Below are 16,064 nucleotides of genomic sequence, written 5' to 3'. Positions count from 1 at the left end.
TGGGTGGGATCTATCCCCCTTTTCTTGGTGCTGAGACCCACCCTTCCCACTACCAAGAACATGGGTCTAAAAGTCTCAGATGTATGTCTGCCATATGCTGGATCTGCACTTTCCTAGCCACAGATGGTCTCATAGACCCTGGACAGCAGATAAAACAGCCTGCTCTTCTAGGACTTGCCCAAAATTCCCATTCCAGCTTTTGCCCTCCCACCCTCAATTTCAGCATGAAGTAGCCAAAGAAAATTACTTCACCATTATCCATTTATTATCAACAAAATGCTGGGATGCTTGGTTTCAGACATCACTTGATCCCTGCCTGCTGTAGGGCATGGCTGGCATCTCCTTCCCTGATTATGTGTAAAGGTAACATTTTGTCTACAGATATAAAAATAAATGCCAATATAGCTAAACAAATGGTAGTAAGTTCTCTTTTAAGGCCTATAACCTTTACAGCTTTGGTTTCATAACCTAGTTTTCAGTATACCAGGCTTAAAACATCTTCAGAGCAGGCTAAGTCTAATCAGAGAGCAGTTGGTTATCCCATAACAGCCATGTCTCTACTGCATAAGGAGACACACTTTTCCTGGTATATTGGCGTTGTAGTTCAAGAAACTCACACCTGGATTCGACCATTGAAGTTTTTTCTCCATTGAAAAATTAGGACCATATTATGGCACCTCATATATCCACAGTAGGCTGTTCAAGGTCATTATGTAGTCCTCAACAGAAGACTTAAAATCTTATTATTCCATTTATATGCTTTGGTAAAAATACAAAACACTATCTTTAGTTCTTCGTGTGGGAAAATGAGTCACGTTTATTTTTCTTCCATTTCCTTTTAGGAAACAGAAAAAAAAAATACTAAAAGTAAAAACATGAAAATTTGCTAGGCCGGGAAACCCTACTACCCCCCTCCAAAAAAATAAAACACATGCTTGTATAGGATTAGATTTTTCAAAACCTACTTTTATTTGGGGTTCTTAAACACTTCAACCTTACTTCTAACCTACCAAGCAGAGGAAGAGGAGAAAGCATGTTAATGGGAAAATGGGGTTGCGGACCTGTTTAGACACAGTTCCTTAGGCCAATTCCACTTTGCATTGTTAGGATACCAGCATTCCAGTCCAATAGCAAACTCCAAACAGCAACATGAATCCACAGAGGTGTCAAAATCCCGCAGAAATAGCAAGGCTCCTCCGAATCATCAAGAGTCAGCAGAAGAGTCCAGAATCAGCTGGAATACCATGAGAAGGTCTCTGGAACATGTCTCTCTGCAAAACAAAGACAAAAAAGACCCATGATGCATTGCACAGTGGTATAGTGATGAAAAGCATCATCACTGTCCGTAGAGTTCTACTTGGGCTCCTCCCAAACATCACACAACCTCTTACATGTCTGCTCCTAGCAAAACCTCGCATGCTCTCTCACAAAACTTCTTCCAGAAAAACATCATGTTCCTTCTCACAAGACAGCTCCCAGCAAAATACCATGTGCCCTGTCAGAAGACAGCCTCCAGAAAAACATCACATGACACAACTGGGTCTTCAAAGAAACCAGATACTAACTATTTTTCTGTGTAGCAAGAGGCCAATGGCAACAGAGATAATTGCAATGAGATTTGTAAGTGTGCTAAATTATTGAGACTTTAATTTTGCATTCATATATGTTTTGCTTGAATGTGTGTCTGTGCCTTGTGTATATGTCTGGTATCCAAAGAGGTAAGAAGAAGGCCTCAGATTCTCTGGAACTGGTATTACAGGAAATTGTACTTCACCATGTAGAAGCTAGGAATCAAAGTAGGTCCTTTGGAAGAACAGCCTGGGCTCTTAACCACTGAACCATTACTATAGCTTCCATGGATTGGGACTGTGAAGTTATAGTATTAACAAAGTTAAGGCTGGGAGCGTTCATGGAGGAAACTTGAAAAAAGCAGAGAGTGATTTCAACAATAAGGTCAGTGTCCTGACACTCTATTAACCACACTAATTATTTGCTATCAGAAATAACCCTTGGCTTCCTCTTAAATATTTTACCCGTGCTCTCCACAAAAGATGAGAGATGTAATTTTATTTCAAGTTGCTCCTTCAATGACAGCTTGTATTATATAAAATTCCAAAATAATTAATGAAATATTAAGTTGAGGAGAAAAAACTAAATTATGGGTGGATAGGTCAGGAATAAGAACTGGAAAGATTTTATAATACCTTGACTTTACTGCTTAATGGGTGGGTGAAGTACCTTGAATAAAAATGGGCCCATAGGTTCATGTATTTGAATGTACACCATGGAATGGTACTATTTGGAAGGATTACAAAGGTAAAGATCTGAGACCTTGTTGAAGAAAATATATCACTGGAGTTGGACTTTGAGTTCAAAAGCCCATTTCAAGCTCAGAGTATCTTTCTACCTACAGATCAGTATGTAGTTATTAGCTACATATCTGCCTGCATTCTGCCATGCTTCCTACTGTGATGATAAGGGACTAAACCACTGAAACTATGAGCAAGCCTCCAGTTAAATGTTCTCTTCTGTAAGTGATAACTTGGTCATGGTGTCTCTTCACAGCAATAGAGCAATGACTAAGACAGAAGGCAAGATGATTTTTATTCACAGACTCTAATTGAAGATTGGAATGAATTCAGAGATGTTCTAGATGCCAGACACACAGACAAAATAAAGGGAAAATGAGGTACATATGAGTATCAAGTTAAATATGTTTGTGTTTTGAGAAGCCTGGGTGATTATTTTGTATCATATCCTCCACTGGGAGAAATTTATTTGTCTGGTAGCATCTTGCCATGGTCCATGAGACTCCTAATAGTGAGACATCCACCATCATAGGTGGCACCAGAGTCAGGGCCATGTTAAGATTAATAAAATATGCATTGACAGACATTAACTTCTGGCAAGATTTGATATTTTCTTGTGAACCAGACTCTAGTTTCTGGTTAATCCCAATTACTCTCTAATCCCAGGAAACCACATAAAACCTGTGCCATGGGAACACTGAAAAGCAAACAAAGAGAAGTGGAAAATTATGGCATTGGTTCACAATTGGCATATACTTATCTCTAGAGAGAATGTTATGACTCTGTCACCACAAGTCCCCATCCCTTGGATGATTTTTTTTTTTTTTGTCTGTAGGGACGAAAATGAATTTTATGGATGATAAGCAAAGTCTTTACCTGCAGAAGCAGGTCCGTCACAATAGTCAGAGCTCTGAATCTCAGCTTTTCCTGATGAGGTCCCTGTAGAGGGGAAGAATCCACATAGGTCTGTCTTCTTTCTTCCTTTCCTATTTGAGGTTTCTTCTAACCACATGACTATACTTGAAGAAAAGACTGCAGCTAATGCCATTGTAAGTAAATGTGGTTTTGTTTTGGTTTTGACTGAGAACAAGTTACAAGAAGGGAATAAGTTAAATACTTGGATTGGGGTCATAATGTGATGCACATCCTCAGATGGGGCGTGACCATGGTGTTGAGTAGTTGTATAGGATTCATTGGACACTCCTTTGTGCCCAGGATCCCTCCGTCCTTCTCAAATCCTTCACTTACATTCTATGGATGCTCTTGAATGTACCATGACTGCCATGGCAAAGTACCAAAAAAATATTAAAATATACTTTGATCTAGTTGATAAACCTCAATGACTGTGTGGCCGGGGACCCTTTCTTCCCAGATAAGACACTGGAATTCCAGGTGCATTGGGGCTTACGGGTTCTGAACCCGATCCTCTTGCCTCTGCTCACTTCTTCTCCTGTGCATCTGTGGAAGCATTATCTTCTCCATAGGACACACATCACCCTGAGGAAGATAGGTGATTTCTCTCTCAAACAACCCAATGCCAGGGGAGAGGGGTGCTTTCTCTTATAGTCCTCACTTTAGCAGAGAAAATATTATATGCATAAGACATTGTTTGTGGGTTTTAGATACGGAAACTACTCTCCGACAATGGTGTCAAATCTCTAATAATAATCATCACATTTAAGCATTTAGTTAAGTGTCATGGTAATTTAACTCATTTGGCCCTCAACGGGGTGGGGGGGGATAAAGGAGAAGGAGAGAGAAACTCATTTTATCAGGTCATATCAGACAGGGCTTGACCCCAGGGAGCAGAGGTCTAGAGTCTACAAGTGTTCTCTGCTAATAATTAGTATGAAACCAGTGTCAGAATTTCTCTATGCATGTAAAGGTTTGACAAATGGCTGCTGACTGGACTCTAATGGACCTAGGACTCATGTCCTGAGACTTTGACTGACAGAAATGCTTCATTTGAGTCAATGCTAAGTATCATAAATATATTACCCCCATTTTCCCAATCTATTAACCCTGCTGCCAAAATTGTTCTTATAGTTTAAATGTGTACTACTTAATACTGGAATTTGCTCATTCAATTTATTCTTCAGAAGTATTTATAATTTTAAAACAAATATAAAGACGTCAATTGAAATATATGTCAGTGATTTAATTAAAATTTACGATAAGTTAAAAGAAAAGCAATGCATTTATGGAAGTCGTCAAAGTAACAAGACAATGGCATTCCACTTCAATCATCTTGATGCTTCATTGTGGCCTTGTTAATGCTATTAATGAAAATATATAGTGTTTATTAACCTCACAATGAGGGCCAGTGTAATGGCATTTCTTATCCTTGTTGGTTGTTTCCTTATCCATTGCCACATTTTAATATATCACAATGAGAATTAGAACAGGATACTGTATTTTCTAATATACACCATTCAGAAATAAGGTAAAAAGGAGGTCTGGCCAAGCTCTGACTACATGGCCTTCAGTCACTCTCAGGATGAGGCTTTCTATCATGGCTAAGGGTGTCATGTCATAGAAGAACACAGAAATGAATTATTGAATCTTTTTCCTCTGTGTGTTGCTGAATATGTTCTTCAGTAGCTATCTGGGGTGGAAAGTCAAAGAAATTATGTCAGAGATATGGTCATTAATTTGGTTCAGGGGAAATTATCTGACTTTCTGATCTCTGAAACCTAAGATGCAAGTTCATAGCAACAGATAATAGGTAAGGATATATCTACTTTTCATTATCTTTCTCCACCTTTGCTTGTTCCACAGTTGAGTTATTGGTGCACACACGTGTTTGGGGTTTGTGTGTGTGTGTGTGTGTGTTTGTGTGTGTGTGTGTGTGTGTATGTGTGCATGTGTGTGGGGAGGGTGGGGAGTTGGTGAGAGCATGTGTGTGTGTGTGTATTGTGTGTGTGGTTATGTGTGAGCTTGTATGTCTGTATGTGTGTGTGTGTGTGTGTGTGTGTTCAGTGCATGTGGCCACCACTATAGACTTTTCTTTGCTACAAAATGTTTAAAAGTACAATTGATGCTGGCCTTACATACAGTTTAGTTTTAGTCATATCTGATAAAATTATTTCACTACAAATATTTTCTGTTTCTATTTATATATGACTTTTGCTTATCAAAGATGTATCATGCAAGATCCTAGACTCTATGTTGTATACAAAATCATTTGTGTATACATGCCATGAAAATTGAAGTGAAACTGGCTAGGGAAACAAAAGGCTCCAAATGATATTTCTTTCCTCTTCTTGTTCTTCTTGTTCTTGTTCTTCTTCTTCTCCTTCTCCTTCTTCTTCTTCCTCTTCCTCTTCTTCTCCTTCTCTTTCTCCTCCTCCTCCTCCTTCTTCTTCTTCTTCTTCTTAAGAAAGTTCTCACTACTTAGACTAGGCTAGCCTTGAACTCAAAGATATCTGTCTGTGTCTGCCTCCCAAGAGCTGGTATTAAAGGCATTTACCACTGTGTCCAGATACACTGCCTGGCCAAAAGGGCCCTAATTGGAAGGGAAATAGAGGAGAAAAAATAGGGTATGGAGGGACAATTTGCTCAAACTACATTTTACAGTTCCATGAAAATGTTCTTAAGAAACTTAGTACTGTGTACAATGAACATAGGCCAATAAAAAGACACAGGTAAAACTTTAATGAAGTCTGGCTAATCTAATGGTGAACTTAACATGAATCAAGCAATGGTACATGATTGAACTAGTATATTGAATAGTACTCATGAGCTAGCTGAGTGGTTATACTTGAAGTAGCAGGGGCTCTGCCACACCCCAGAAAATGAACCTCTACTGACATAAAATGGTTATGCCTCTAGAAGTTTCAAGAAAATCTTGTTGGACTCTTTCCACCTGATTCAGCAGGACAGTACAATAATATTACTTCTGTGTATCCAAAGCAGTGGTTCTCAATCTCCCTAATGCTGGGGCCCATTAATACAGTTCCTCATGTTATGGTGACCCCCAATAATAAATTTCTTTTCATTGCTACTTCATAACTGTAGTTTTGCTACAGTCATAAATCATACTGCAAATGTCTTATATGCAAGATATATGATTCACAATCCCTGAAAAAGGGTCACTTAACTCCCAATGGAATCAAGACCCACAGGTTGAGAATGATTGATCTAAAAAATCCCAATCTCTGTTCTGTCACTAACTTTATGCTGCATAGTAAGTTATAGAAATTCCTAACTTATATATCTGCCAAGTACAAGGTAAATATCAATATCTTCTCTGTGTGTTTTGCTTGTATGAGTCCAACCATAAGGAAACATGTATGAAGTCAAGACACGCATCAGTCTTGTTAGATAAAGCCAAATTCACTGTACATGACTGGCTGCAGGTTGCTTAACTGGCCAAATTCTGCTTCTGTTTACTGGAGTTCTAGTGAAACGTCTACACAAAACCTTAAGAGTTAACTCAAGATGGCCACACCTTTAAATAAAATGATCAAAGATGTATTAAGCCAGCATAGAAACACTCAAGTTCACAGATAGCTAATGTCCCTTTTACAGGCAATACCAGTGTACTAAAATTAAATATGACCATTAGCAGGCACATTGGTCAACTTCAAAAAGATAAATAGAAGAAAACCACTGAGGCAAAACATGCCCCAGCTCTAAAGCAGTGTCTAGGCAAAGAAAAGGGCTTCTCAGACAGACCTGGATATCAACACTCTAAGCATTTCCAAAAAACACAGCCTTCTAATGTCATGAGAATGACATTCTCCATTGTGCCAGATTTCACACCTCATGCACTCTTTTTATTACTGTTCCTGTTATTTTCATTTCTAACTTGAAATTCTCAGAAGCTACATCTCTTAAAAACTTAAAAGTTTCCTGCTTGAAAAAAATTAGGGATTTTGACCTATGCCAAGTCTCCTTTGTTCTGTGCTGGTGCCTTCATTAACAATTACCACGTGTCCCAATAATGTCCAACCTGACTTAAGATCCATTTTTTACTGGCAGTCAATAGAACATCTTGCTATTGTGTTTACCAATATAATCCAGAAGATATTTTCTTCTCTTTTATATAAATAAATGTGGGTCAGATGATGGTGGTGGCAGTGGTGGCAGTGCAGAGCCAGGCAGATCTCGAAAGTTCAAGGCCAGCCTGGTCTACAGAGCAAGTTCTAGGACAGCTAGGGCTACGCAGAGAAACTTTGGCTTGGAAAAAACAAAACAAAACAAAACAAAAGACTAACTAAACAAATCAATAAATAAATACAATTGAAGTTTCCTATTTGTTTTTGTTTGTTTGTTTTTGTTTTGTTTTATTGGTATGGGAAAACTTTTTCATAATTTAAATTTTTTTCTCTACTTGAAGCTTCCAGTAGGTCTCAGATGGGAGATTGCTAACAAAATACAGTGAAAATTACTTCTAAAATTACAAAGTATAATGTGAAATATATAGTATGTTGTAGATTTTTCCAAAATAGAAATGTTCATTTCTTCAGCTTAATATTGCATGTTTATTCAGAAAAGGGGGACATTTTTATTTAAAAGGTAAGTCCCTATACACTCTTATTCTGTAGAGAAAAGGAATGGAAACAGACGTATGTTTTACTTACAGTGCAGTTCACATATTTAAATGAGGTGCAACCTTTTTAAACTATATGTCACATCATATGTACACATGTATTACTACTTGTGAATACATGAAAAAAATCTACAGTTAGGTCAGAGAGATGGCTCAGTGGTTAATAATGTGTACTTCTGTTACAAAAAACACAAGTTCGATTCCCAGAACTCACATTAGGTGACACACACTACTTGTAACTCCAGTTCCAGGGAATAAAACATTTTTTTTTTTTTTGGCCTCCATGCATGCCTGCACAGGTGAGGTGCACATAAACTCATGCAGATCCACAGATATGCACAAATAAAATATGCATTTTTGGAGTTGTTTTGGTTTGGTTTTCATTGTTTTTTTTTTGTTTGTTTGTTTGTTTTTTTTCACTCATACAATCGATCCGGACAGTAGTCTCCCCTTCCTGAACTCAGTCACCCCTTCACCTCCCCCCCCATATTTACACAATGGAGCATTATTCAGATCTTAGAAAATTCACACCCTAAAATTTGGAGACAAATGAATAGAACTAAAAAAAAAAAAAAAAAAAAAATCGTCCTGAGTGAGGCAATCCATACTCAGAAAGACAAACATGATATGTACTCACTTATAAATGTTCAGAATATCTCTCCCCACCTTCAATTATTCCTTCAGAGCCAGTACAAACTGGGAGCACATCTTGTATTCAACTGGGAGCACATCTTGTATTCAACTGGGAGCACATCTTGTATTCAACTGGGAGCACATCTTGTATTCATAGACATCAATTAAGTGTTTGATGATATATGTACACAAACCACACAGAAGAGTTCACTCATTAAATTAGCAAAGATTATTTGTGTTTCTTGTTTGATTTTCACAGTGTTGAAGGATGAACTTGAGGCTTGTACCTATTAGGCAAATGCACTATTACTGAGCTATATCTCTAGTTATAAATTATAAAAGATGTGACTAGAATGTCATGTGAAAAAGACATGATGCACACTATCAGCAGGAACTAAAATTACATTAATCTTCCACAGAGAATGCATCCATAAAGAATGTTTAGAAGATCCACATGTTAGTACTTATAGATTTTTTTTTCAGTATGCCCTAAGGAAATAATCATGGGAATAGGCAAAACTTGAAATGTAAGAATGTTCAAAAAAGACATGAAAGGCATCATAACATGAAAAAAAAATATTCACCTCAAGAATATTAAAAAGAAGAAAATTGGGAACAAAAATGCCAAATTGTAAAAAAAAATTGTTTAAATAACAAGATTTCAATATAATTTTATATAAAGAAAGGATTCCTTTTAATCAGTGAAAAACTACTCTATTAATACAACTTAAACTATGTTAAAGGCTAAATGTTTTAAATTTAATAAATATCCTTTCAGTTTAAAATGTTACATGTTTTAAAAATATACAATTAAAAAATATATGTGTAGAATTTTTTCTATCGTGGGGGAGTGTTGTGAATAAAATATAATGTAATAGCACAAATCAAATGGACTGTTTAAGTAATGTCTTCTCCCATCCCTTTCTTAACCCACCTTCTCATTCTGTCTGGACTGAACCAAATCCTTCTAAGAAAAAAGCTTTCTAGAGTTAACAAAGAGTAGCTTGAATTCCTAGCATCCCTGTATGTGTTCTGGGATGCATCTGAACAGCAACGGGTGTTAACAAGGTAATGGGTGATGAAGAAAATCCTGTGAAAGGATTTGATGGGCATCTGACTGCACTGCAAAGACTGCAAAGACACAAAAGACAGAAGATAATGACATACCAGAACATAAGTAGGCTCTGTCCCTATGTTGCTATATCAAGGGAAATAACAAAACAAAGTATAATTAAAATGAAGTTTTGACTGTTACTATACACTGCTTCCCTTTCTGAATGCTCTACCTAAAGAAGATTCTGAAGGGTAAATGTTGCATTGTACAGTCATGTGGCATTTAATGACAGGTATGGTCTGAGAAATCTACATTAGATGGTTCTGTCATTGTGTGAGCACCACTGAGTGTGTACATCACAGATTAAGATGAAATGACCTCACTAAAAGAGATGACCTTATGGGACCAATCACTACACGGTACATGGCTACACTCAAGGCATATGTGGCCATTGTACAACCGCACAGTGTTAAGTCATGACCAAATTGTGTACTGGGTATTGATGAAAAAGAATACAGAACTCAAAATAAAGCAGCAAACACTAAAGATGGGGACAAATGAGCCCCAAATTCTGCTGAAGAAGAAAGTATAAAGTTTTCAAGAACCTACAACATTGAGGTTATTCAGACATGGGTACAAAGCATGTGAGCAGCTGAGTGGTCTAGGAGGAAGGTACATGAAGAGCAGAGAGATTTGACCACATCAGCACTGTACACAGTAGATGGGAAGCCATGCCCAGGAAACACAGTGAAAATTCCCATTCCATTTTGTCAAGACTGTCTCTCTTCAAACCATGAGGGTGCTCAAGACTCTCCTACTGAAAGGGAACCAGAAAATGTGAATTCTCTAAAACAATGTATGTGTGCATATTTGAAAGTAAATCCTCTTACATGGAACATACTAAAACACATTGTGCTGTGGTAAGATTTATTTTATATACAGATATGGACAGGTATATACTTAGCTTCTTAAACAGTTATTTATTTATGCATTTGTTTATTTATTTGTTTATTGTGGCATCTATGTGTGTGCATGCATGTGGATGTGTCCCCAGATTATATGTGAAAGTCAAAGGACAACTTGTACAGTAGTTTTTGTGGTCTGGGGACTGAAGTAGGTTTTCAGGCTTGACAGCAAGCACTTTCACCCACTGAACCATATCAGCAGCATTTTCCATTAATATCCTAAGCGCATAGCGGGACATTCATTCTCTCAGGACATTCAGTCTCTCTCTCTCTCTCTCTCTCTCTCTCTCTCTCTCTCTCTCTCTCTCTCTCTCTCTCTCTCTCTCTCTCTCTCTTAGTTTTTTTTTTTTTGGTGTAGCCCTGGTTATCCTAAATCTCAGCTCTGTAGACCAGGCTAGCTTGAACTCACAGAGATCTGCCTGTCTCTGCCTGCCTTCCCAAATGCTGGACTTAAAGGCATGAGCCACCATGCATGGCCCAGCCATTTTCCTCATTTTTATAACTATAGTAAAGTGAATTTTGTAACACATCTGAAAACAAAAACCAAGACTTCACCCTAAGTGATACATTACAAAATGTTTTCTCTGTCATATCATTAAATACTTTCTATCTTTGATTGCCCCACAGGTCTGAGCTTTTGGTTCTGAACAAAATCTTCGCATAGGAAAATGAGAGGCAACAAGACATGGATCACAGAGGTCATTCTACTGGGATTCCAAGCCAATCCAGCTGTGGACTGTTTCCTCTTTGTGCTTTTCTCTCTCTTTTATTCCTTTTACCCTTCTTGGGAATGGGGTCATCCTTGGAATAATATGCCTGGACCACAGACTGCACACACCTATGTACTTCTTCCTCTCACATCTGGCCATTGTTGACATGTCTTATGCTTCCAACAATGTCCCCAAGATGCTGGCAAATCTTGTGACTCAAAGAAAAACTATCTCCTTCATTCCATGCATAATGCAAATATTCTTGTATCTGGCTTTTGCACACATAGAGTGCCTGATTTTAGTGGTGATGTCCTATGATAGATTTGTGGCCATCTGTCACCCCCTACACTACACTGTCATCATGAGCTGGAGACTGTGTACCATTCTGGCTGCTGTTTGCTGGATATTTAGCTTTCTTCTGGCTCTGGTCCATTTAGTCCTCATCCTGAGGCTGCCATTCTGTGGGCCTCATGAAGTCAATCACTTCTTCTGTGAAATCCTGTCTGTCCTCAAGCTGGCTTGTGCCGACACAACACTCAATCAAGTAGTCATCTTTGCAGCCTGTGTGTTCATATTAGTGGGGCCGCTCTGCTTGGTGCTGGTCTCCTACACACGCATCCTGGTGGCCATCCTGAAGATCCAGTCAGGAGAGGGACGAAAAAAGGCCTTCTCCACCTGCTCCTCCCACCTCTGTGTGGTTGGGCTCTTCTTTGGCAGCGCCATCGTCATGTACATGGCCCCCAAGTCACAGCACCCTGAAACACAGCAGAAGATCCTGTCCCTGTTTTACAGCCTTTTCAACCCCATGCTGAACCCACTGATCTACAGCCTGAGGAACGCTGAGGTCAAGGGTGCCATGAGAAGAGCACTATGGAAGCAGAGAGCAGCATGAGAGATATCAAAGAACAATCTAGATGTATGATTTTGCTTTCTGTCAATTATAACCATTGGCCATTCCTTTGCCCTTTCTATTATAAACACCTCCTAAACCACAATATTATAGACTAATAGACATAGACCGAAAATCATGTCTACCTAGAGTCCTGAGTCCCTTGCTTCTGAAGCCCGGGGTAATAGGCCCATACCTCTTATATTTAGGTACCAGAAATAACTGGATACATACTATAGGTCTTAAACACTTGAGGGTTAAGACTGTGATATTAGGAGAGTCTCTCCATTCCTACCCACAATTCTTATCAGAGTGGAGCCAGTGCTATGAGACCAAATGGAACTGTGAACAGCACATAAAATGAACTTCTTTAGAAACAACAGTAAAGCCAGGCATGGTGGTACACACCTGAAATCCAAGCACTGGACGTGGGGTAGAGGCAGGTGCATCTCTGTGAGTTCAAGGACAGCCTGGTCTACAAAGTGGGTCCATGACAGCTGAGGCTACACAAAGAAACCTTGTCTCAAAAAAAAAGTAAAATTATAAAGCCAGCACATTTTTCTATAATTAGCAAAGTGGCTACATGGCCATTTGCACCAAAACAAAATGAAAACAAAAAAATCTAGACATAACAGCTAAACAAGAAAAGTTCTATATGATAAGTCATAGGTCAACAAGGAATGGGATATTACTGAAATGACTAAAAAATATAAAAAATAATCACTGGAATTTGGTGACATCTAATAAAAATCATTGGAAAACAACCAAAGTTGGCAAAGTTTGAATGCAGCTTAGCCAAGTCAGGTTGAGCTAATAAATGCATGGCAGACACCCACTAGATGAATTATTAGTGGCTTTTTCTTTGACAAAGATGGAATAAGGACTTATGACTTCAAAGCCATCTTTTCTGTCCTAATAACTCAATTCAGAGAGAAGTGACTATAAGTGACACATGGTTATAATCCAGTAAAGCTTTCTTTACAAAAACAAGTCACTGGTCAAATAGTTCGCAGGTACTTGAAGACCTTTGCCATAGAGATGTATAGCCGGTCCAGTTCCTTGGGATTCAGTCAGCAGCCCTCACTATGGATTGGGGAACCAGATTGTAAGAAACAATTTAAAGCAAGACTGTGTGGCATCTACCTTGGCTGAGGTCTTTGCTCCTTTAACAGTTTGTAAAAAACTAATACCACTATCCCTTAGCAGCCAGTGGGCTATAAATACCTGTGACTTCTCTGATATATTTTGAAACTCAGAAAGATCCTCATGTTGTCAAGTTACAAATTTGAACCCCAAAGCAAAGCATAATAGCTAAAGAGTCACATCAGTTATTTCAAGTTATAACCAAAATATCTAACTGAAACAAGGAAGGAAAGGTTATTTATTTTTATTTTTATATGTATGTATGTATGTGTGGGTATGTGTGCATATGAGCAATCCTCCAGCATATATGTGGAAGCCAGAAGACAACTTGCAATCATCAGTACTCTCCTTCTACCAAGTGGGTCCCAGGAATCAAGTCATCAGTCTTAGCAACAACTACTTTTATCCAGTAATCTGTCCTGACAGCTTGAAAAAGTTTACTTGGGCTTATAGGTTTCAAGAGTCTCAGCTCATCTCAGTAAGAAGGGCATGGCAGATGCAACTCAGTTCACAGTAATGGCACTGTGTGATGGAAGACAGCTGTTCACATTATGGTGGACCTAGAAGCAGAGAGAACAGAACTAGGGGTCAAGCTATAACCTTCTAAACCCTGGTGACCTGCTTCTACCAGTTAGGCACCTTCTACAGCCTCCAAGTCACCTCAAAACAGCACAGCCTGTTGGGGCCTAAGTGCTCAGAACATGAGACTCTTATGATACTTCAAACTCAAAGAACACTACAACTGATGAACTGTAGCACAGTAATCCAACAACAACAGCAGCGGCAACAGCAACAGCAACGACAACAACAGTAAGTACGGTAAAACAGGCTATTTGGTCAAAAGTGGAATTAGCGGGACTTAGGTTTTTTTTTAACCTGTTTTCTTTTACATTTTAGACATTTTGGGCAAAAAAAAAAAGCACTTCAAATCTTTGTCGTTGTGGTTTGTTGTTGTTACTCCTTTCTTTGCGCATGAGAGATACCTTTAATTTTTGTTCAGGTTGTTTTCCTTTCATTTATTTGAGTATGGCTTTTTAAAAATTATTATTTATTCACATTACATCCCAAATGTAATCCCTTCACTCTTATCTTCCTGTTCACACCCTCCTCCCTATTCTCCTCCTCTAGACCACTGACAGGTAGGATCCTCCTCCCCTACCATCTGACCACAGCCTATCAGGTCTCATCTGAATAGCCTCCATCCCCTTCCTCTGTGTTCCCACAGGGCCTCTCCACCAACGGAAGTGATCTAATCACAGGCACCAGAGTTCATGCCAGAGGAAGTCCTCCACTCTCCCTGGCCCCTTCCCCATGTGAAGAATGAACTGCCCATCAGCTACATCTGAACAGGGGGTCTAGGTTCTCTGCTTGCAATGTCCTTGGTGCATCAGTTGTGCAGGCCCCCTCCAGGTCCACTGGCATGCATAGTCCCCTTGTGGAGCGCCTGACAACCCCCACACACACAGTCCTTCTATCCCCCAACTCTTCCATACAGCTCACAGTGCTTTGCCCAGAGTCTAGCTGCAAGTCCCAGTAGCACTTCAAATCTTTAGGTTAAGGTAGTCTTAGTTGTAGTTATAGATTCTGAGAGTTGCTCTTATTCTAACCTTGATTACAGGATGTATAATTATTGGTTTTTATCCTTTATATCATAAACTTTTTTCATGAATGAAAGCAGGAGACTGAAAATAAGTAGGAGGAAAACCAGAAGCAATTAAATTCTTACAGTTATTAAGTGGAAACTGTTTTAGACAGGGGCTTCTTTATCATCATCATCATCATCATCATCATCATCATTTAATGTATTTATTTATTCAGATTACAACGCAATTGTTTTCCACTCATGTGTATCCTCCTGTTCCTCCCTCCCTCCCTCTTTTACCCTGTTCCCCTCGCCTAGGTCTGTGACTGAGAGGGACCTCCTCCCCCACCATATGGTCACAGCCTATCAAGTATTATCCTTTCTCTGAGTGCCACCAGGCCTTCCCACCAAGGGGAAGTGGTAAAATATGGGGCATCAGAGTTCATGGCAGAGTTAGTCCCCTCACTCCACACAGTTGTGGAGAATGTCTTGTCTATTGGCTAGATCTGAGTAGGGGTTCAATGTTTACAGCATGTATTGTCCTTGGTTGGTGCAGTAGTTTGAGCACAGCCCCCTGGGTTGGACAGAGGCTTCTAAGTGTGAGGATTATTATGACATTCATGCCCTTAGTTATCTTTCTTTAAAGGTTTTAGAGCATTTTAAGTCTAACTTTTTTTTATTTTGAAGTGTGTGTGTATGTGTGTGTACATGCATGTGTGTGTGAGAGAGAGAGAGACAGAAAGAGGGAGAGAGAGGGAGAGAGGGGGGGGGGAATGGGTACATAGAAACAGAGGCAGAGAGATAGAGAAGAGTAGAGGGAAAGCAGGACTGAGGGAGGAAGGAGGGAGGGAAGGAAGTAACTCTTTAGTTGCTGAATTAAATGCCCTGAGGAAACAAATAATGGATGGGATAAAGAGAGTATTTGGACCTATCCCAGAGAGATATATTCCATCATGGAAGAGAAGAGAGACAGAGAAGGTTTATGACAACGAAAAAAGACCCTGGTTGGTCACACCGCATCCACATTTGAAACAGAATGTGAACAGGAAGTGTGGGCAGGCTATAAAGCCTCAAGGCCTATGTCAATCAACCATTTTCTCCAGCAAGGCTCCACCTCCTAAATATTCTTCAACCTTCTTAAACAGCACTACTGACTGTACACCAAATATTCAAACATGTGACCCTTGGGAAGACAATCACGTTTATACCACAACAGTGTGTGTTA

General features: G+C 39.1%; 1 protein-coding gene across 1 annotated transcript; it reads left to right on the top strand.

The window, feature by feature from the left end:
• Positions 1–11,183: 11,183 nt before the first annotated feature.
• LOC127194198 (olfactory receptor 2A14-like) lies at positions 11,184–12,117 on the top strand. The gene is given in 2 exon segments (XM_051151519.1): positions 11,184–11,285; positions 11,287–12,117. Coding segments are annotated over 2 exon segments (933 nt in total).
• The last annotated feature ends 3,947 nt before the right edge of the window (positions 12,118–16,064 follow it).

The sequence above is a fragment of the Acomys russatus genome, chromosome 10, assembly GCF_903995435.1.
Source record: "Acomys russatus chromosome 10, mAcoRus1.1, whole genome shotgun sequence".
NCBI lineage: Eukaryota > Metazoa > Chordata > Mammalia > Rodentia > Muridae > Acomys > Acomys russatus.
This window is presented reverse-complemented; position numbering and strand designations above follow the sequence as displayed.